At 40.1% G+C, this 22,219-nt stretch overlaps 1 protein-coding gene across 1 annotated transcript in view; it reads left to right on the forward strand.

Moving 5' to 3' along the window:
- Nucleotides 1-5,208: 5,208 nt before the first annotated feature.
- The window catches only part of ube2e2 (ubiquitin-conjugating enzyme E2E 2), a 46,057-nt gene continuing 29,046 nt past the window's right edge, over nucleotides 5,209-22,219 (forward strand). The window contains exons 1-3 of the mRNA XM_007241069.4: nucleotides 5,209-5,358; nucleotides 13,174-13,356; nucleotides 17,820-17,870. Of these exons, the coding sequence (XP_007241131.1) occupies nucleotides 13,181-13,356; nucleotides 17,820-17,870 (227 nt within the window). The 5' untranslated portion in view covers nucleotides 5,209-5,358; nucleotides 13,174-13,180. The remainder of the gene's footprint in view (nucleotides 5,359-13,173; nucleotides 13,357-17,819; nucleotides 17,871-22,219) is intronic.

The raw sequence follows: 22,219 nt of genomic DNA on the forward strand, positions 1-22,219 counted from the left end.
TAGTGAAGTGATCCAGATTATGAAAGAACGCATAGGGAATCATGTAGTAGCTTAAAAGAGATGGATGGATGGATGGATGGATGGATGGATATAAATATGGAAAATATATAAGGCTATAAAAAACTTACTATACAAGGTAGAGATATATCTGTAAACTGTGCAGTGCAGTAGTGTAAATAATTAGGTGGTTGAATAATAATGTCCATGTTGTGTGACTGGATTATACTCAGCAGCAGCATCCTGTCCCCGATGGGAGGAGTTAAAGAGTCTGATGGCTCTCGGATTGAAGGATCTTCTGAGTCTGTCTGTTGTGCAGCTCTGTGACAGCAGTCTACCACTGAACACACTCCTCTGCTTCATGATGGTGGTGTGAAGTGGGTGACTATCAAAAGTGTTAAACAAACCAAAATACTCTGTGAAGCATTTAGGTGATCTTTTTTGGGGAACTGTTAACTTGCAGGTTCTAAGGCTGTTAACAATGCAGCACATTTTATAAAATAATAAAATAAAATAACACTGAAATTAAGGTGTCTAAACTTTTAAATGCTACTGTTTATTCCTTAAGTTTGTGTATATGTGGCGCTGTAAAGATCATTAAACTGATAATTGTTTATATCAGTTCTGGCAGGAGAAAGTACTTAGTAAGCATGCCCAGTAGGGGGCGACAATATCCCATAAATAATATATACACAGGTAATTGTATTATTTTCATACATCTTTACAGTCTTTAAAACAACAATCCATTACATATATTAATTTATAAAAAAACAAATGCATTTATAGGTGAATACATTTATACATAGCTGGTATGCATTAATGCAATGCAATTAAGTTACATTTCTTGAATAATATCCTTTAAAATAAGTCATGTCTAGCATTTTGTTTAGCTGTACATGTAATAAATAATCATGACAAATTTTTCAGGTCATTACAGAATACTCTAAAGTCTGGAACAAAAGACATGGCTATGGGTTTGTCTTTATAAATATTATGTAATAAGGAGATCAGTTTAAAGTTTCAGAACTACACGTTATCTTATTTTATTTTATTTTATTTTATTTTACTTTTGACATTTAAGCACTTAAGGTCCAGTCAGTAACCAGAAATGCTACAAAATCCATTGTACAAAATAGAAAAAGTTTATCCAGCAGTGCTGGAACAGATGGCGTTACTACACTCTCAAATGCAGCATTTACACTTTCATCATAATAATTAGAAAAAGAGACAGAAACACAGAGAACTCTGTAACTATTAAAAGCAGAAGTCTTCTCTTACGAGAAATTACAGATGAAGTCAGAGACATCTTCAAAAGATTCTTGGAAACTGGAGAAAATGCTACAGGAAGACGTCTGGCCGTACACCTTCAAAATACACTCTGAAACTGGCGAAAACTGGTCTGGGTCTGGCTGACCCACATGGAAACAGCTTTAGCATTTAGCTCAGTTTAACATGATTGGACTAAGTCTCAGTTACAGCAGAGAAGAATTAGAGGTGAAATTCTTGACAGGTGAAATGCAGTTAGTGAAGAGACAGAGGACCAAATCCTTCAAATCCTTCTGCAAATGCCTCCCTGAGAAATAACACAAACTGAAAAGGTGGAGGAGGAAAGTTATTTTAGGAAAAGCGCTAAAAGAACTACTGAGGAGGAGCAAGAAGAAGGATCAGTGCGAGGGCAGGAGATGGAGGAAATACTTTTAGGAAAGCAATAACTGCAAGGAGGTGAAAAAATAACACCCTAAAGGGGCTAAGGGTGGAGAATGTAAAGCTGAAGAAGAGCCTGAGAAAAGAGGGAGAACAAAGAGTGAGAGGTGAGGAGCTTCTGAGGGAGGATAAAGTGAGAGGTCAGAGGAAGGAGAGAGTACAGAGAAGGAAAAACCAAAGAAAGAAGAAAAGGAGAAAGGATGAAGAGTGGAGGAGAGAGATTTAAAGATAAGAGAGGTTTCAAACACGGAGCATAAAAGAAGTGACAAAGATTTGCTAAAAAGGTGGATGGAAGATTTTTAGGATAGAGTGCATAGAGAGAGATGAATGAAGGAAAATAAGAAGATTGGAGAGAAGAGGAGGATAAAGCTGGAGGAGGAAAAGAGAATGAAAGGAGATTCAGGAGTGTATCTCTCTCTACTGAAGGAGACAAGGGCAGCGAAGACGTATGTGGAGAAGATTTTCAAAGAGAAGCCACCAGTTGTCATGAAGGAACAGCAGAACAAACAGGAGAAGTAGAGACGGAGGAGAGAAAAGTAGTAGAAGAGGAGCATTGTATCTCCACTGAATACAACAAGAGCGTGAAGACGAGTTGGTGATCTTACAAGAGAAGCCACCAGTTGTCATAAAAGAACAGCAGAAGAAACAGTAGGAGAGAAATGTAGGAGAAAAGAAGAAAGGATACACAGGTGGAGATAGAGGAGTCTAGCTTTGAAGCATTGAAGATGACAAGAGCAGCGACGATGTGTTGGTGGTGGAGATCTTCAAAGAGAAGCCACCAGTCGTCGTGAAGGAACAGCAGAAGAAACAGGAGAAGAAAAAGAGGAGAAAGGAGATGCAGGAGGAGTGTAGCCCTACTGATGATGACGAGAGCCAAGCTGGCAAGACGGTGGAGGAAAGAGGAGGCAAAGGTGAAGCTGACTCCTGAGTGAGAGAATGACCTCTTTCCTTAAGGAGGTTCTGGAGCTGCAGAACAGGATGCCGGCACAGATCCAGCTGAACAGGAAGCTGCAGAGGAGGAGCGATATGGAGTCAGAAAAACTGAAGAGCCTGATGGGACTTCATCAACAGAAATTACCCCAACAAGCAGCACTGGCAGAAACTAAAGAAGCTGAGACAGGAGCAAGAACACCTAGAGGCACCTAGAAAGCAGATGATTGAGGAACTTCTGGAGAAGAGACAAACAACCTAGACAGCCTAGCTGTAAGATCACCTCCACAGCAGCAGATCACCAGACAGAGCGTCCAAAAGAAGACCACCCTGACTGCCAGACAGAGAGTCCAAAAGAAGACCACCCTGACCATCAGAAAGAACATCCCCAAGAAGACCTCCCTAACTGCCAGAACAAGCGTCCTAAAGAAGACCACTTCTACAGCCAGACAGAGCATCCCAAAGAAGACCACCCTGACTGCCAGACACAATGTCCCAAGGGAGACCACCCTGACTACCAGACAGAGCGACCAAAAGAAGACCACACTGAAATACAGACAGAGTGACCAATAAAGACCATCCTGACTGCCAGACAGATCGTTCCAAAGAAGACCACACTAACCGCCAGATAGAGCATCCCAAAGAATACCACCCTGACCACCAGACAGAGCGTCCAAAAGAAGACCAGCCTGACCACCCAACAGAGCGTCCAAAAGAAGACCACCCTAAACACCAGACAGAGCGTCCAAAAGAAGACCACACTGAATGCCAGACAGATTGTCCCAAAGAAGACCACCATGTCCACCAGACAGAGCATCCCAAAGACATTCCCTGACCGCCAGACCGAATGTCCCTAAGAAGACCACCCTGACCGCTAGACAGAGCATCCCGAAGAATACCACCCTGACCACCTGAGAGAGCATCCAAAAAAAGACCACCCTGACCGCCAGAGTATCCAAAAGAAGACCACCCTGACTGCCAGACAGAGCGTCCAAAGGAAGACCACACTGAATGCCAGACGGATTTTCCCAAAGAAGACCACCATGACCATCAGACAGAGCATCCCAAAGACCACCCTGACCGCCAGACCGAGCATCCCAAAGAAGACCACCCTGACCGCCAGACAGAGTGTCCCAAAGAAGACCACCCTGACTGCCAGACAGAGCGTTCCAAAGAAGACCAGCCAGAATGGCAGACAGAACATCCCAAAGAAGACCACCCTGACCACCAAACAAAGCAACAATACAAGACCACCCTGACTGCCAGACAGAGCAAACCAAAAGAAGACCACCCTGACTGCTAGACAGAGCGTCCCAAAGAAGACCACCCTGACGTCTCTGGATTTTCTTAGTCAGCTTAATGAGGTAGAGTCACCTAAAATAGCTTTCAGGTAACAGCTGTGCTAAACATCTCAAGAGTTATTATTCTCTGTATCTCCCTCCCTCTCTGTCTGTCCATCTCTCTGTCCATCTGTCTCTCTCTGTATCAATTCAAGGTGCATTATTGGCATGACAAATAGTGCTACATTCGTGTTGCCAAAGTTTTTAATCAGTAAAGTAAAAGAACAGTAAATAGTTTTAGATATGAACATTTTTTAGAGTGCAGAACAGAACAACGTATACATTTTAAAACAATGCAAAAAACATAATAATAATCAATAAGTGAATGTAATTAGAAGAAAACTGTGTATATCTTTCTGTGTCAGTTTCTCTCTCGCTTTGTATCTCTCTCCCACTTTCAAAGTATCTCTCTCTGTCTCTCTGTCTGTCTCTCTCTGTATCTCTCTTTCTGTGTCTGACTCTCTCTCTCTCTCTGTATCTCTCTTTGTGTCTGTCCATCTTTCTGTACATCTCTCTCTCTCTCTCTGAGTCTCTCTTTCTCTTGTCAGTCTCTTTGCATCACTCTCCCACTTTCCCAGTATCTCTTTCTCCTTCTGTATCTCTCTGTGTCTGTCCATCTTTCTGTCTCTCTCTCTCCATGTATCTCTCTCTCTCTCTCTCTCTCTCGGTCTCTCTTTCTGTCGTCAGTCTCTTTTATTCTCTTTCTAAGTATCTCTTTCTGTCTTTCTCTCTCTTTCTCTGTGTGTCTCTCTTTCTCTGTATCTCTCTTTTTTGAGGTGTCTATCTTTCTGTCTCTCTCTCTCTCCCTTTCGCTCTGTCTGTATCTCTCTCTCTCTCTGTATTTCTCTTTCTCTCTAGCTCTCTCTCTCTGTATCTCTCCCTCTCTCTTGTAAGTCTCTTTGCATCACTCTCCCACTTTCCAAGTAACAGTTATGTCTTTCTCTCTCTGTATCTCTCTGTGTGTCTGTCCATCTTTCTGTCTCTCTCTCGGTTTCTCTTTCTGTCGTCAGTCTCTTTGATTCTTTTTATAAGTATCCCTTTCTGTCTGTCTCTCTCTTTCTCTGTGTGTGTCTCTCTGTCTGTCTCTCTCTCTCTCTGTGTATCTCTCTTTTTTGGTGTGTCTATCTTTCTGTCTCTCTCTCCCTTTCGCTCTGTCTGTATCTCTCTCTCTCTCTCTCTCTCTCTCTCTCTCTCTCTCTCTCTCTCTCTCTCTCTCTCTCTCTCTCTCTCTCCCTCCTTCAGTTATATAGAGAGTAGTCGGGGGAGAAAGAGAGCGGTCGGTTGGTTGGTCGGTCGGTCGGATTGTGGATTATCTCTGGGTCTCTTCGGGGTTTTATCGTCGGTTTTAATCCGATTTTTTACCGGATCATCGGCGGCCGTTTAGCAGGTAACCCGTTCTCGCATGTTTGATGGGAAGTGCGCGGAAAAAGTGGGTAAAAAACGTCCCGTGGAAAGTGCTGGTGTTTTCTTCCACTGAGGGGGGGATGTGTGTGTGTGTGTGTGTGTGTGTGTGTGTGTGTGTAGCCTTTGTGCGGGTAGCCGGAGCAGGCCGGGCTCCTGGTGGTCTGGTAGCCGCTCTGAGGGGCGGTTTCCCCGGCCTGACCGCTGACCGAGCTCCGGTCTTCGGCTCGGCTCCTCCGCAGCTCCGCTATCTTCACTCTCGGGCCTTTCCTCGGCTTTAACACCGCCCTCCTCCCCCTCTAACCCCGCAGAACCACAGCAGACCCCTCCATCCAGCTCCAAACCCTTTATTTCCCCGTATTTTCGCTCTGTTTTTGCTCTGTACATCTTTTTTGACCCGCTTTTACTGCTAGCTTTTATCCCCTCAGAGTGCTAACCTAACCTAGCTTAGCATAGCTACCTAAAAATAACCCACCGTTTAAAAACAACGTTTTTTTAGTAACCTAGGTAACGCTACAGTTAGCTGGATAGGTTAGTTAGCTAGTGGTGTACGATACTGACCAATTTACCAGTATTGGTACCGATACCGATACTATCAAATACAGAGTCAATATATCCTAGCTAGTATATCCAATACCGATAACGATACAATACTTCTAATTATCTAAATAAAAGCTGCAGGTGGATAAGCCTTATGTTATGTTGAATCTGGAGCCTAAAATATGCCTTTCAAATATCAGTTAATCTGATTTTGCTATTTATAGGTTTGAGTAAAATGAACATTTGTTGTCCAATTCTAAAAACTACAGACAACATTTCTTCCAAATTCCATATAAAATATATATTATTTACAGCATTTATTTGAAAAAAAAGAGAAATGCCTGAAATATCAAAAAGTAGTTTAGAAATCAATATTTGGTGGAATAACCCTGATTTTAATCACAGTTTTCATGCGTCTTGGCATGTTCTCCTCCACCAGTCCTACACACTTTATGCCACTGGTGCAAAAATTCAAGCATTTCAGTTTGGTTTGATGGCTTGTGATCATCCATCTTCCTCTTGATTACATTCCAGATGTTTTCAATTTGGTAAAATCAAAGAAAATGCATAAAGCTTTAATATAATCTCTTATATTAAATGGCCTGGGTGCATCAGCTGAGCTTTACAAGCTAGTTGTAACGTTGTAACTAATTGTACAATCGTACAAATTCATAATTCACAGAAGGTTGTAATATCTCTTAATAGTGTTCATGTTAATACACTGGCCCCGGTTGCACCAGCTGAACCAAGTTCTAATCTAGGCTGACTAGGCTGACATTTTTGGTAAGATCAGATTTACACATACATAGATCACAGCAGTCATTGTTTTATTTCCACCATTAATTGAATCATGTTCATTTTAAAACCCAAGGCCTGTTTGCACCAGCTGAGCATAGGCTAGTTGCAACCTAAGTTTGTATAAAGTCCAGATTTATGCATTACTAAATCAAAACAGGTTGCACCAGACAAAAATCTATGTAAGAGTAAATATGGCTTGTACAGAGCACTTCCAGCAGTATTACATAAATCACTTTTGCCACTAAGTGTTAAGTGGCAAGCTATGTTCTTTAGTACCAGTTGTACCAAACGTTTTTATAACAAACATCTTATTTATCCACCAAAGCATGCATTTGAAGCGCTGGCAGTTTTACATCTTCAGTCATTGTGAGGGAACTTCAAGACAAATAAACCTCTAAGTAAACAAAGCCAAAAAGCTTTGTTCCTGAACGCTAGCACTGATCCAGTAGCAGTACCGGTGTTTATATTAATAGTATTGACATTTCTTATGTGTTGTCATCAAGCTGTAACATTCCCGTGATGTTTTAGCATTGAGGGCATGTGGGGCTGTGTCATCTAAATGTTTTATGACCCATTTTCTCCATTATAACGAGCCCTCTGAGCTCACAGCCCAGCAGCAGCTGTGTTATCAACATGTCACTGTTAATAGCTGCTTCTGCCTCCGAGCAGCTCCATTACAACAAGCTTTTCGTCTGCTGTGTAAGTTTAGTTCTGCTGCTTGTGTGCCGGACTTCTTTACGTTTTACATTGTCACAAAAATTGGGCTAACAGACCCCCACAAGAACATAGGAACATGAAAAAGAGGAATGGAGAGTAGCTGATGGCTGGTTTTAGATGGTCAGATGTGGTCTTTGATGGTTAGTGTAGTTAAAAAGATGGTAAAGTACAGTTTTGGCTTTATTGTTGCATGTTTTATTTTGCAGTATCCAAATTTGAAATGTACAACGGGGAAAATGAGTATTTGATACACTGATTTTACAAGTTTTCTACAAAGGATGGAGAGGTCTACATTTTTATCGTAGGTATACTTCAACTGTTAGAGACAGAATCGTTGTATTTTCTATTGCATGAAATAAGTATTTGATATTGTATAACATTTTGCAAGGTTTTACTTCTTAACCAGGTTTGCACACAATGCAGTAGGGAGTTTCATCCACTCCTCCATATCAATCTTCTTCAAATCTTTCATGTTTCGGAGCTGGCCCTGGACAATATTAAGTTTCAGCTCCCTGCAAAACTTTCTGTTGGGTTCAGGTCTGGAGACTGGCTAGGCCACTCCAGGATCTTAAAATGCTCTTAAATAGCCACTACTTAGTTGCCCTGGCTGTGTGTTTCGGGTCATTGTCATGCTGGAAGACCCAGTCACGACCTGTCCTCAAGACTCTTACCGAGGAAAGGCGATTGTTGGCCAAAATCTTGTGATACATAAACCCATCCATCCTCCCTCGAATGCAGTGCAGTTGTCCTGTCCCCTTTGCAGAAAAGCACCCCCAAAGTATGTTTCCACCCCCATGCTTCATGGTTGTGACTGTGTTCTTGGAGTTGTTTCTTCTAGCTCTATTTTGGTCTCATCTGACCACATGACCTTCTCCCATGCCTCTTCTGGATCTTCCAGATGGTCATTGGCAAGCTTCAATCACGCCATGTGCTGGTGTGAGCAGGGGGAACTTGCTTGTCCTGCAGGATTTTAACAGCATTATTTTTGTCTTCAAGGGGTGTTTTCAAGTACATTTATTGCTTGCCTTTAAACTAGCGTAGACGATACTGTAGGACTGGGATTAGAAGATCCAAATTTTGCACTGGACTCTACAGTATGCAAAATTGTTTGTTTATGTATGTTTGAAATATTGGTTTGTAAGAAAATGTATGATTCACAGACTTACTGTATAGTCTGTTAACTTGCATCAGATTATGGAAGATCCTCTTCTTCTTGCATTGACTGGACAAAGGTTTTTCTTGTGGCAAAATGATGGTGTTGATGATGATGTAATACAGATGGTTGCAATGGAGAGTGCATTGAGGGAGCTTTTACATTCTTGGTGCGTGGTTAGAAAAATGAGAAGCAGGAGGGGGATGACGAAGATGGTGATACATTCCTTTAGTCCCAGTCATCAAATTACTCATCATCATTTTTAAATTTTACATCATCCCAAAGACTTAAACTGTGTTCATAAATCAATATTTGGTGGAATAACCCTGGTTTTTAATCACAGTTTTCCTGCATCTTGGCATCCTGTTCTCCTTCACCAGTCTTACACACTGCTTTTGGATAACTGTATGCCACTGCTGGTGCAAAAATCCAAGCAGTTTAGCTTAGTTTGATGGCATGTGGTCATCCATCTTCCTTTTGATTATATTCCAGAAGCTGTATTATCCTAAAATAAATGACAAGATGGATTCCTTTCTCTTCACAGGGTCCCCTTTACATGCAAAGTTTAGCTGGTATCGTGAGATGACCTGTAATTCCCACCCCTAAAGCTGAGGTGATGCTATTTGACAGTACAGTTTAGTGATGATAAGACCGATCCTTCAGAAAGCACTGGGAGGCACTGAGAAGGAAAGACATTTATCAGGCTGTTTGGCTCAGTATTGGTTGGGATACAGTAGAAGACAAATAAGCCACCCAGGCATTAAATCCTCGCTGATTGCTGTCTGCAGCAGAAGCTTTCCTGCCTAGACTGCAGCAATCCCCATTTACTTCACTTCATTTTTCTTCCGCTCTTTCTCCTTGAACCAGATTCGCTATATGGACTAAAAGTATTGGTATACTTGATCTGTTTATTTTCACATCAAGTATTAAAATAAGCCTTTCTTGCTATTGTTGTAGTGAGGGAGTATTTCTACTAGTTTTTTTGTAGTAGCATTGCTGTGATGATTGATTGCATGATTGCATCTTGAGATCAGGATCTTGCATGATCACCTCCCACATCATCCGCAAGTATTAAATGGAACATCATCATTCCAGTGAACACAGATTTACTGCTCTAGAGATCAATGGCAGGAGTTTTTATATCCCTATTCTATTGGCATATGTTCTGCACCATGTCAGTTATCTTGGCATGGATCTGTAGAGGTTCCTAATGGAGTCTTGTGATAATCGATCCCATACAACGCCAATATTCTCACACAGTTTTATGGCAAAGTATATTTATAGTGTCTTCAATGCAGGCCTTTGAAATGGCAGCAGCATGTGAATGAGCATTGTCCCATTAAAATAGCGCACTAGTGTTCAATGTTTAGTAAAGGTAGGTTCACTGGGCAGCCAGGTCTGTAAGAAAGATCAAACGTGACAATAAATTTTTGATCTTGTTGCTCATTACGCCCCCACACATGGATTTGTTAGTCATCTTTACCAAGACAAAAGCAGGGCTCGTTGACAAGTCTTGTTTTAGCGCTCTTTAGGCAGTTCATCAACTGTGCAATGTGCAGCTTTATTTAGGGCGTGTCAGTGTGTCTTTGCTATCATAACGATGGGAAAGGTACACCTTGCACTGCCCAAAGCGCAAAAAAGGCATGTACTAATTCTCTTAATTCTTTTATTAATCTTAGATGTGATTTTGACGGCACAGCTACCTTAACATGTCCAATGCTTTTCAGTAGGGCTGCAACGATTAGTCGATATAATCGACTAATGTCGACAATGTCTTTATTAAAATTTGTCGACTACAAATTTCATTGTCGACTAATGGTTAGTTTGTTGTTGCATTGCATTACACAAAGGGACAGAAGTTTACAGTTTACACTCAACTTAGTCTGTCTCCAAAAATGCCCGAACAGATATATAGGTAAACATATTTACTCACTAACTATCAGTACTTTCCACGATTAAACAACATTCAGACATTTAAATGCCTTTTAAACCTCTTGATCAGCTGTTTCTATAGTTTTTAGAGATGAAGGACATGGCAGAAATAATCGGTGACTAATCAACTAATTGAGAAAATATTTATCAGACTACCAAAATAATCATTAGTTGCAGCCCTACTTCTCAGCAGAGGAAACTGACCTGCTTTTATTCAGTCTGTGGTGCACATGTGTTTTCCATTTCCAAGATTGCAATATGCAAGACATTTAGGTAAACACACCTCACTTCCTGACCATTACGCCCATGAATGTAGATACATTCACAAGGGCCATTGCTATTTAATCGACACAGGTGGAATGTGTGAAAATAGACTGTAAGATAGCAATGAGCATTGTGACGCACATTGCATAGGATGTAAGATAGGACTGTTTCAGGCCCAGCTACCTACCAAGATTTATTCCTTTTTTAAATTTTGTGCTCGAAAACATAAGAGAGGTTTAGAACAGGCCTTAGGAATCTTCTCAATCTCATGTTTTAGCCTCCTCAGCGTCATGGTGGCTCTCGGCTTACTGTTCCAGCTGTTTTGAGTTTTACTCTAGTGTCTGAATCAGCTGTGACCTCGCTGTGATTCTCATGGGGTGGAATCTGATTGATTTCATGCTCCACCCTCACCAGACTGACAGCTTTGCTTTGTCATGTTCTTCTGCCTGAAGGCTCTGTGAATCCTAAACAGCCTTTCTACTGCTTTGAAATGTCATTATTGTGATTCCACAGAAAGTGAGTCATGAATTCACAGTGCTCACAGTCATTTGAGTTGATTTGGTTGAATTTTTTTGGTGTTATTTGGTGCTATTTTTGCAAACCTGTTTCTGAAGTGATACACAAACGCTGTACATAGGAGGGGAATATGTCCTGATCAAGATATCTTTCCTTAGTTTCTTAATATTGAGTATAAGCTGAAACCAATTTAATTCAGTCTGATCTGATATATAAATGATGCAGCCCCACTTTTCAGTTTGGAGAAGATGCTGCTGCTGATTAATGATTAATGTGCTGCTGATTAATACTGAAGTAAAAGCACAGTAGTAACAGTTTACATAATGAGACATTCTGGTCTGATTTATTAGTTCAGTAGTGACTTTAGCCCTATCTAAAATATTTCACACTTCTACTCAGTGATAAAACTCCTGCATCTGGTCTGCAATAAAAAAAAACAGGAGGATAAATGAGTTTTTAGGCTTTCTCAGTCACATGACATCGCGTTCAGTAGCTCCTCCATTTCCACTGGCTGTTGTGTTTTGGTGGATCTCCATGGAAACGCGCGGCCAAAGTGTAATCACGGTGCGCGGCAGCGGACAAATAGTTATTTTATTAAACGCGAGGAGATGAAAATCAGAGATGTGCGTCCAGACGGGACGGAAATTACCGGAGGACCACGGAGTTCAGAGAAAAACAGCAGATAATTCAGCCTGTAATTTTCTCAGAGGACGTCTGAGAAAAACACGTACATGATCGTTCCGCATAAAAAAAAAAACATAAAATAGAAAATTACTCCATGACCCCCTAAGAAACTAATTCCCTCCGGATAGGTTTTTGTTTAAGTGTGTATTAAACTTAAAGCTTAGTTAAAACTGATTTACCTTCTGAGAACTCTCCTCACTGCTGCCTGCTGTGAAATAATGATCAGTAATAGGGCTTGAGGATACCAAATGAGCCTTTGAACTAGGGGCGTGCCATATCGTATAATTTGCAATAATATGATCAAACATTTTAACACAATAAAAAACTCTAGCAGGATATTTCAGTATTCTTGAAAGAATTTTCTTTTTTGTGTTTGTTTTGTTATTAACTGCATTTACTTGTTTAATTGTTTGCAGGTTATATGCATGCAAGAAATATGGACTTTTTTTTTTTACTTTTTTTTTTACACTATTGTTTTTTTATACATCATAATAGTCTTTTGAAGTTACTGTTTAGGAATAAACAAACATATATAGATTTTTTGGTTTCTAATGAATGTACTAAATAAAACTTCAATATTGTTGAGTAGTATATGAATTTTAAAACAGTCAATGTTTTGTTACATCACTAAGAATATCGTTATCGCAGAAATACTCAGAAATATCATGATATTATTTGAGGACCATATCGCCCTTCCTTAGTCTGAATGTGATAAAAAAATGCCAGGGTTGAATTGGGACATCCCTAGAATACTGGCATCAGAAGAGGTTATGATGTAGTTATAATAGATTCTGACATTGTAGAATCAATGCACTTGAATCGGAGCCTAGGCCTCTCACAATACGTTTTTTGTTTTTGACTGGATGATGCATTGTCCCAGAAATAATTGGGATCATTATTCTCATTTTATGCCCATTTAATGGCACGGATATAAATATAACATAATAGCATAATAATTAATTCACACTCTTTTAAATGGCAATGAACTTTTAATTATTAATGGATAAGGAATTATTAAGGAATTCTTATCATGTTCATTTATTTGCACAGTATATTAATATTGTAATTATTGTGACAGGCCTAAATCAGCTCTAATATAGACCCAAATCCTCTTTATCTTCGTCGTGTGTGCACCACCCTCTCACCCAATTCCTGCAGCAGGTTATGTAACGTACTGATCTGGGTGGGCTGTTTCAGGGCCAGGATGTCCAGTGAGGTGCAGAGACCGGACGACAGCCCCAGCACGAGCGGCGGGAGCTCGGATATCGAACAGAGAGAGACGGCTCCGCCGGAGCAGGAGCGCGAGCCGGCCCAGCCCAAGAAGAAAGAAACCAAGATCTCCAGTAAAACGGCTGCCAAACTCTCCACCAGTGCCAAGAGGTGAGTTCAGCGTGGGGGCGCTACGTTAGCCTTGGATTATACAGGGGATTTTGTAAAGGTCTTATTCCATAGTTTTTTCATTCATTTTAAAATGTCTAGTTGTGGTCTCTAGTATGAATAAATGCCATTTGAAACAGTTTTGTGAAAAAAAAGTGCTCTGGTGTTTCTGTTTAACCCTGCTTTCAATCACTGAATTACTGGTTTCTGAAGAAAGACAGGATTTCGGCTCTTGCTCATAAATATTCATACATGCAAACATATAGCCTCTGACCACCTTCCGCTCTATATCATAAAATCCGACGTGAACAGCACCTGCTTTGACTTGTGTTCTGTCAATTTGTGCTACCTTGTCAAACCATGCTTCCCTAGTGTAGATTTAAGGTCTCGGTAAGGTCTTGGGAAAACACAGAATCCACCGGAGATCCCATTTAAACCTATAGTTACTTACTAAAGATAGCTAAAGCTAACTAGCTGGTGTAAACTCCTTAGCTGACGAGTGACAGTGTCTGCTCTTCTGCCGGCAGAGTATTTTCTTTTCTTAACTACTGCAAACAATGCAGGATGAGGAACAGTTCCATATGCAGCATGCACATACAACTTATATACAACCCTACTGTATTTCACAAAGAACAAGAAAAAATGGATTTTAACGCACAAGACTTTTGAATGTGTTTTTACCCCTTAAGCTTTTTCACATTTTCTTACCTTTTAATTGTGCCATTCTAGAACATGAATATTATTTGATTTAAATCATTCCACTGTAGCTCTGGCTGTATGTTTAGGGTCATTGTCTTGCCGGAAAATAAATTTCCTTCCCAGTCTCAAGTCTTTTGCAGCCTCCAACAGGTTTTCTTCCAAGATTGTTCTGTATTTATCTCCACCCATCAACTCTGACCAGCTTCCCTGTCCTTGCTGATGATGCTGCCACCACCATGTTTCACAGTGGGAATGGTGTGTCTGGGGTGGTGAGCACCTTCTTCCATATGTTTGCCATGTCTTCCATATGAGTTTCTACATGGCTTTTGGCCACAAACTGCGAACAGCACTTCTTATGTCTTTCTTTCAACAATGGTTTTCTTCTTGACACTCTTCCATAAAGAACAGATTTTCCTAGTCCACCTAAGCTGTGGATCTCTGCAGCTCCTTCAGAGTGACAATGGTCCACTTGGCTGTTTCTCTGTCCAGTGCTCTATTTGCAGGGTCTGTCAGTTTGGGTGGACCATGTGTTGGTCTATCACTTGTTGTTTTAAGGAGAGAAAATGTGAAAAATTCTTAGCGTGACAAACCCATTGTTTAGCTTAGGCATTGCTACAATGCTCTACTTAGCATCACTAGTCTGTTTTAATAAGAGTCATCAGAGACTCTTAATAAAGAGAGAAGTGCTGTAGAACGTCCACTCTGCAATAGAGTGGTATTGTCTTTATTGGGCTGTGTTTTGTGTTCTGGAGATCCGTGTCTTCCCCCTTGGGCTTCATTGGAAAGACCGTCTGTAGAACAAAGTACTTAGCTTTGAATGTGAGTCACGGCCCGTTCTCAAGCCCTGACAGATCCCTAACCCGGGCCACTTGCAGAGAACAGCATGGTGACAGTGGCACGGGCGGCGGGAGGGGTTCTCTTTATTCTGCCTGGTAGAGAAGTGGATCCAGCCAAAGCCGAGGCTCGCCTGGGAACGTGGCGCCTTTCATAACAGGGTCTACAGAAGTTCTAATTGTAGGGGAAAGGCTGAGAGCCGGAGCGGGATGTCCTGTTAAAGGGTTTTTCCCTGGTCTGTTGTCTGGCATTATTGAGATGGAGCAGCCTCAGGGCAAAGCTTTAACTGTCAGAACATCAAGAGCAGAATAAAGAGAGCGGTGAAAACTAAAGACATGTTTAGCCTCGAAAAATCACAGCAGCTTCTAAATGTAGGGTTCTCAGTTTCATGCTCTTTTATGAGAAATGAGAGCTGTGGGACGGGTTGTTTAAACAGTGCAAACTGAAGCTTATATAGTGTTACATAAAGTTCTTGCAGCTTCAGACTGAATTTATTAAGTTCATTTTTTGTTAATAATGTGATTATTCACACTGTGTTCAAAACGTTTTCGTGAAATTGAGTAGGGCTGCAACAACTAATCGAAAATGAAATAGATTAACCTCTGGCGTAAACAGGTGTGGACATGACATTTTGTGTTGTCTATACCATAAACCTAAAATTTGCTCTACAAGGGCCTGATGTCCTCTTATGAGGCCATTATACTGCCACCTAGTGAAGGCAGAAGAGTTTAATAGTTACGTTACAGTTTCAAAATTTAAATTAATATAAAACTAAAGTCCTCATATGTGGACATAATTTTTCTAATAATTCTGTGTTTTTACATCAATCAGCCCAAGCAGCAATTAATTTAATTTTATATTTTTCATTATAGTTTAATTTTATTTCATTTTTAGTTTTAGTTTTAGTTTTTAGAGTGGGTTTGCTAGTTTTAATTATTTTTTAAAATAATGCTTAGTTTTAGTTCAATCTTCATTAGTTTTAGTATTAGTTTTAGTTTTTTCCATACTTTGGGTTATTTTGAGGTGCAGGATTCAAAAAGGTGTTGAGTAATAAAAACTTAACAAAAGAAAAAATTGAAAAAAAATATTTAGTTACTGTTGAACAAAGAACTTTCCACATAAACTGTAACAGTCCACAGAATAGCGTATCCTGAATATCAGGGAGCTCAATCTGAGAAATACTTTCAGAAAATTCAAATTCAGAAACTCAATAAACTTTACAGGATGGACTCAGACACCATTTTTGTTCTTTTAATTACTGTTTTTATTAGTTTCAGTTAATGTAAATAACCTTGGTCCACTGTGGGTGTTAATATCTTCTATGCCATATTGAATGAATGAATGAATGAATGAATGAAAGAACTCCCAAGGAAGCATTACAGTCATGTGTTACACTAAACCAGGGGTGTCCAAACTTTTATTGTTGGGGACCAAAAGCAGAAATATATTTGAAGTCACGGGCCACAGACTCTGTAATAAAACTATTAATGAAATATACCACTTTAAATAATACTTTTTTCCTGATTACTTTTATTTACACACCATTTTAGTTGATTTACTATCTTTATCTTTGACAGTGTTGTGTAAACTAAGATTTTTCAAATTGATGTTTCATTTCATGATGCCTCTCAATATTAAACTCCTTAGTTAAGGCAAATTTAGACTCTTTGGTCCGTTTTTCTGCACTAGAAATGCGCACTCTCTCCGCTTTTAGACTCTTTGTGGTTTCCGGTTGAGAGTATGCCACGCACCATTGGCTACAGATTCTCACCAGGGTGCGTGTAAATGAGTGCTGAGTTTAATGGTTTATTGCAGTGGTGTTCAAACTAAGGCCCGCGGGCCATTTGTGGCCCGTTTCCTTTTTTGAACGCTAGGTGTCAGAAACGGGCCACAAATGGCCCGCGGGCCTTAGTTTGAACACCACTGCAATAAACCATTAAACTCAGCACTCATTTACACGCACCCTGGTGAGAATCTGTAGCCAATGGTGCGTGGCATACTCTCAACCGGAAACCACTGTTGATGATAACGAGTGCAAACTTTTGTAAATAGCCCACCTCCGTTGTCTTCTAGCATTGTGAAATCCAGTGGTTTGAGACAATGCTTCCAACAGGCTTACAATGCTAGCGATAAGGGCATAGCATTAACCATACAAATAAATCACTATTTTTACACCATTAACAACCAGCTCATAGTAGCTCCACACTTTATTGGTAGAATTCTGAGGGTCCTGCCATTTTAAAAGATGAATAGCACTAAACAAATGGCATAAACTTATAAACTTCGCTCAAAAGGTTTAACTGCTTACTGACTTGTTATTGGATTTATTGTAACTTAATTTTAAGATGCCCAGAGAACTAGCTAAAGGTACCGTTTGTGTAAACATTGTGCCTTGTTTTAAATGTCAGGGCCCACAAAATTCTACCAATGAAGTTTGGGGGGCAACTCTATGCCCCCATCACTAGCTTTGTAAGCCTGTTGGGAGCATCAGCTAAAAGCTGTGTATTTTAGAATGCAGGGGGAGAACGCAGGTGAGCTATTCAACAAAAGTTCATACTCGTTTTCATGTTTCACTACACCGGATTTCTCCTCTAAATAATCATCATGCTAAAAGAGGATGTGAGACTCAGCGAGGTCATGAAACCGAAACCTCTAGTGGTGTCTGTAAACACATTCAGATTATGAGTCACATATTCACAACCACTGCTATAATTCCTTCCTTTATACGAGAGTTCTTACTGCTTTTACTGTGCTGACCTCCTGTTTGCATAAACAACTGTTCCTGCCACCCTACAAAAGTCCTTTTCCCTCGCCAGCTGACTTCTGCAGTGCGTGAATAATTTCAGAGCACTACGCTTGTTTATGTGGCTGCAGAGCGAAGGAGTTATTTACATTTATTTGCATTACAATACGTCTCTTCGTTTCTTTCGCAGAATTCAAAAGGAGCTTGCGGAAATCACTCTAGATCCACCGCCAAATTGCAGGTAAGTTCAGCAGCTTTACTGCATGACTCTCTGGGTTGGTGTCACCGCTGGATGTTTGTGTTGAAGGTGAGGAGAGAAAGTAAGAGAACGAGAGAGCAAGCGAGAGTGATGGAAAAAAACGAGGCAGAAGACAGATAAAAGAAAGCGCAGATTAAGACATGAAGTGAGCTGAGCTGAGAACTCACTGGGATAATGGTTATTGTGTGTTGAAATGGTTGTCATTCAGATGATGGCTGGTGGCAAGGGGGGCAGTGGAAGACCCCCATAGGAATCGAAGAAGAAGCCTGGCCTTCAGGGGTGCACTGAATATTTGGCAACTGAATAAGTAAAAAGAGTGAATTTATACTAGTGCTGACAGATTGTGCTTTGGGCACAAATTGGCTTTAAATAAAAGACTGGCTGCCTTTCTTTGTGCACTTAGTAGTAGCACTACTGAGGTAATGTTTTGACCGAAATTGCACTGGTAATTTGTGATTTAAAATAGCAGCACTGTAGTAAATTCATAACAAATTGCACTGCTAAGGTAGTAGAGGTGTAACTGGAATAGCCTGCTAAGGTAAATTGACAAGAATAGCACTACTGAGGTAAATTCATGACTGAAATTAAACTTCTGAGATATATATGTGAGTAGAATTGCCCTGCTAAGGTAAATTGATTATTTGAATAGCACTACTGAGGTAAATTTATGACTGAAATTAAACTACTTAAATGAATGTGACTAAAATAGCACTGCTGCAGTACATTTGTGATTTAAAATAACACCACTGAAGTAAATGTATCACAGACTGCTTTGCTAAGGCAATGTGTGTCTAGAATAGCCCTGCTGATGTAAATTTAATGATTAGAATAGCACTGCTGAGATAAATTGATGTTTAGAATTACACTGCTAAGATGAATGACTAGAATAGCACTGTTGAGGTAAATTTATGACTAAAATTACCTCAACAGTGCTGAAATAAATGTCACTAGATTTGCACTGCTGAGGTAAACTGATTTGAATGCCTTCTCAAATGAATGTTTGATTAAAATAGCACTGCTGAGGTAAATTTATGACTAAAATCATACTGCTAAAATAAATGTGTGGCTAGTATAGCACTGCTAAGGTAAATACATAATTAGAATAGCCCTGCTGAGTTAAATGTATGACTAAAATCACAGGTTAATATATAATTAGAATAGCACAGCTGATGGAAATGACTAAAATAGCACTGTTAAGATAAATGTATGATTTAGAATAGTACTGCTGAGGTAAGTTGATGATTTAAAGCGCATGGCTGGGCTACGTGTTAATTATTTTTTAATTGTAGCTTTGATATAATAACGTTTCTTTGGAAAGTAAGACAAAAAATTATTAGCAAATATTATGAGAACCTGTGAATAGCTAGGCCGATATAAAAAAAAAAGCACAGATTGAGGGATAAGCTGATGTGAGATAGAGAGTGGGATAATGGATATTATGTGTTGATGAGGTCGTCGTTGAGATGGTGGGTGGCAGGGGGGCAGTAGAAGACCCCCTTGGGGCTCAGAGAGAAAGCCTGGCCTTGTTAAAGCTGAGCAGCACAAGCTGACACGCTCATTGATTATCCCTCATGTTGGTATGTGGTGAGTAATTGCTGCAAATCCAACATTTGGAAAGCGATTAGGAGAGAAAATGGGGGGAAGTGGATGGATTTCTAATGGGGCAAAACAGTATCAGGCCAGATTCATAAAAATCCCCGCTAACGTCAGAACTGAGGTCTTATCCGTAATCCACAGTCACAGTGGGGGTGGTGGGGTTCTGCACGATGTTCACGATTCTGTACTGCTGCTGTATTTTCATACCCATCGTCTCTGGAAGCCAATCAAATGCTAATGAGCTAATGCATATTAATGACCAACGGTCTGCATCTGTGTTGGTGCCGAAATGCGAATTATATGCCTCAGAACTACGGAGCTACAGATTCTAAGATAAGAAAGGACAGAAGGAAACAGAAAAGTATAAAAAAAGAGTATTTGGTATCAATATATATACACAGTGCCGGAAAAAATTAAGAGAGCACTTAAAAATGATGAGTTTCTTTGGTTTTACCAAATTGAAAACCTCTGGAATATAATCAAGAAGAAAATGGATGATCACAAAGCATCAAACCAAACTGAACTGCTCAAAGTTTTGCACCAGGAGTAAAGCAGCATAAAGTTATCCAAAAGCAGTGTGTAAGACTGGTGGAGGAGAACATGATGCCAAGATGCATGAAAACTGTGATTAAAAACCAGGGAAATTCCACCAATTATTGATTTCTAAACTCTTAACGCAAAGAAAACAAGTCCATTTTCATAAAGTTTTATTTAAGGCCTGAAAACTCTGTATATTTTTGTTACTCCAGTCATTTCTCTTTTTCTGCAAATAAATGCTCTAAATGATATGATAAAAAACGAAGTCAGTTACTGCTTCACATTGTTGCATTATTGCAGAAATGTATATGCAACAATGCATATCAGTTTAATATTAATACAGGCATTTTACTGTATTTCATTGAGCAGTAGGGCTGCAACTAATGACTATTTAATGAATAAAACTGGCACTCATCAGGAACGCCCCAGTAAAGAAAGAGCAAGAGCTTCCTCTGTTGTACAGGATAAGTTCATCAGAGTAAGAGCATTCATCCCAGAAAAGAGCACCTAAATGCTTCTTCAGAGAGTATTTTGGTTTGTTTAACACCTGTAAGTTACTACAACCACTGAGCAACCACATAGCAACAACATAGCAACACCTTAGCAACCAACTAGCAACCACCACAGATACCATAGCAACACCTTAGCAACCACTTAGCAACACCATAGCAACCACCATGGATACCTTAGCAACCACATGACAACCGCTTAGCAACAGCTTAGCAAACACCATGGATACCATAGCAACCACATGACAACAGCTTAGCAACAGCTTAGCAAACACCATGGATACCATAGCAACACCTTAACCACCTTGCAACACCTTAGCAACTACCTTGCAACACATTAGCAACCACCTAGCAACCACTTAGCAACATCTTAGCAACCAGCAGAGACACCATAGCAACCAGTCACAAACCAGCACTGCAATCACACTCGAAATCTAGTTCTTTGTGTTCCTTCATAGTCTGGATTAGTTCAATATTCATGTACACTGAATTAATTTACATTTTAATTGATTTACAGTAAATTGGGAGGTGTGTCCAAACTTTTCACTGGTACTGTATAATAGAGCTGTAACTAATAATGATTTTGGTAGTCGACTAATCAGATCATAATTTTTTGATTAGTTGATTAGTCAATGATTATTTCTGCCATGTCCTCCACCTCTAAAAACAACAGAAAAACAGCTGAACTTGAGGTTTAAAAGGCATTTAAATGTTGTTTAAACGTGGAAAGTACTGATATTTAGTAAATAAATATGTAATCTGTTGTGTTTGGGCACTTTTGGAGACAGACAAATGAACGATTAGTCGACTATAAAATTTGCAGTCGACAAATTTAAATAATCGACATAGTCGATATAATCGACAAATCGTTGCAGACCTACTGTATAAATCACTGTAATCAGAAACAAAAGCTGTCTAATCTGAAGCCGTTTGAGTTCGATGATTACAGTCATCATAAGAGGAAACACAGCAGGATTTAGCCTGATGGTTAATGGGTTTGTAAGAGTCACTGTCAGGTGATTATTAAAGCTGAAGTGATGTAAGGGTTCTGTTAATATGTGCTGTGATTAATACAGCAGTACTGTCAGACTGTGTGCACTCTCAGTCAGAGGCTGATCAAAGAAGGCGTATTTAAAATTGATCCATCAGCTCACACTCCTCGCGCTTCAATCTGAGTCAAATTGAAAACGACAAATTCGAGAACGGCGTTTATTTTCCCCCAAACCGCCGTCCGCCTCGTTACAATAATTAGAGTGTTTCCAGATCGACAGGGCTTTCATGCTGCGGCGGCGCGGCTGTGTGGATGGCGTTTAGATGTTTTTGTGCGGGCGGTCATTGTGTGTGTGTGCTGAACCATTGTTAATAGGATTTCAGTGACAAAGAGAATAAGAGACTCCGGTTCAGACCGAACGCGGACCAGTTAAGAATAAGTACTGTAGCCTTTTATCTGCCCTCACGTTGTCGACGTTAAGCTGTTGTGAAAACGACCAGCGATTAAGACGAGCAGATATGACTGCGGGGCTTCAAAACCAACGTCTGTGGGGTGACTGCAGCACAGTGTGCCTTTGTTAATTGCTGTTGTGATATTGACAGTAGCGGTGCATTAATGATGATGTGGAAATCTGCTAGGGGCAAATGTAGGCAATATTAATGTGTTTTGTATACAAATCAAAACACATTAACACTGTA

Source organism: Astyanax mexicanus, chromosome 1 (assembly GCF_023375975.1).
Source record: "Astyanax mexicanus isolate ESR-SI-001 chromosome 1, AstMex3_surface, whole genome shotgun sequence".
NCBI classification, from domain to species: domain Eukaryota; kingdom Metazoa; phylum Chordata; class Actinopteri; order Characiformes; family Acestrorhamphidae; genus Astyanax; species Astyanax mexicanus.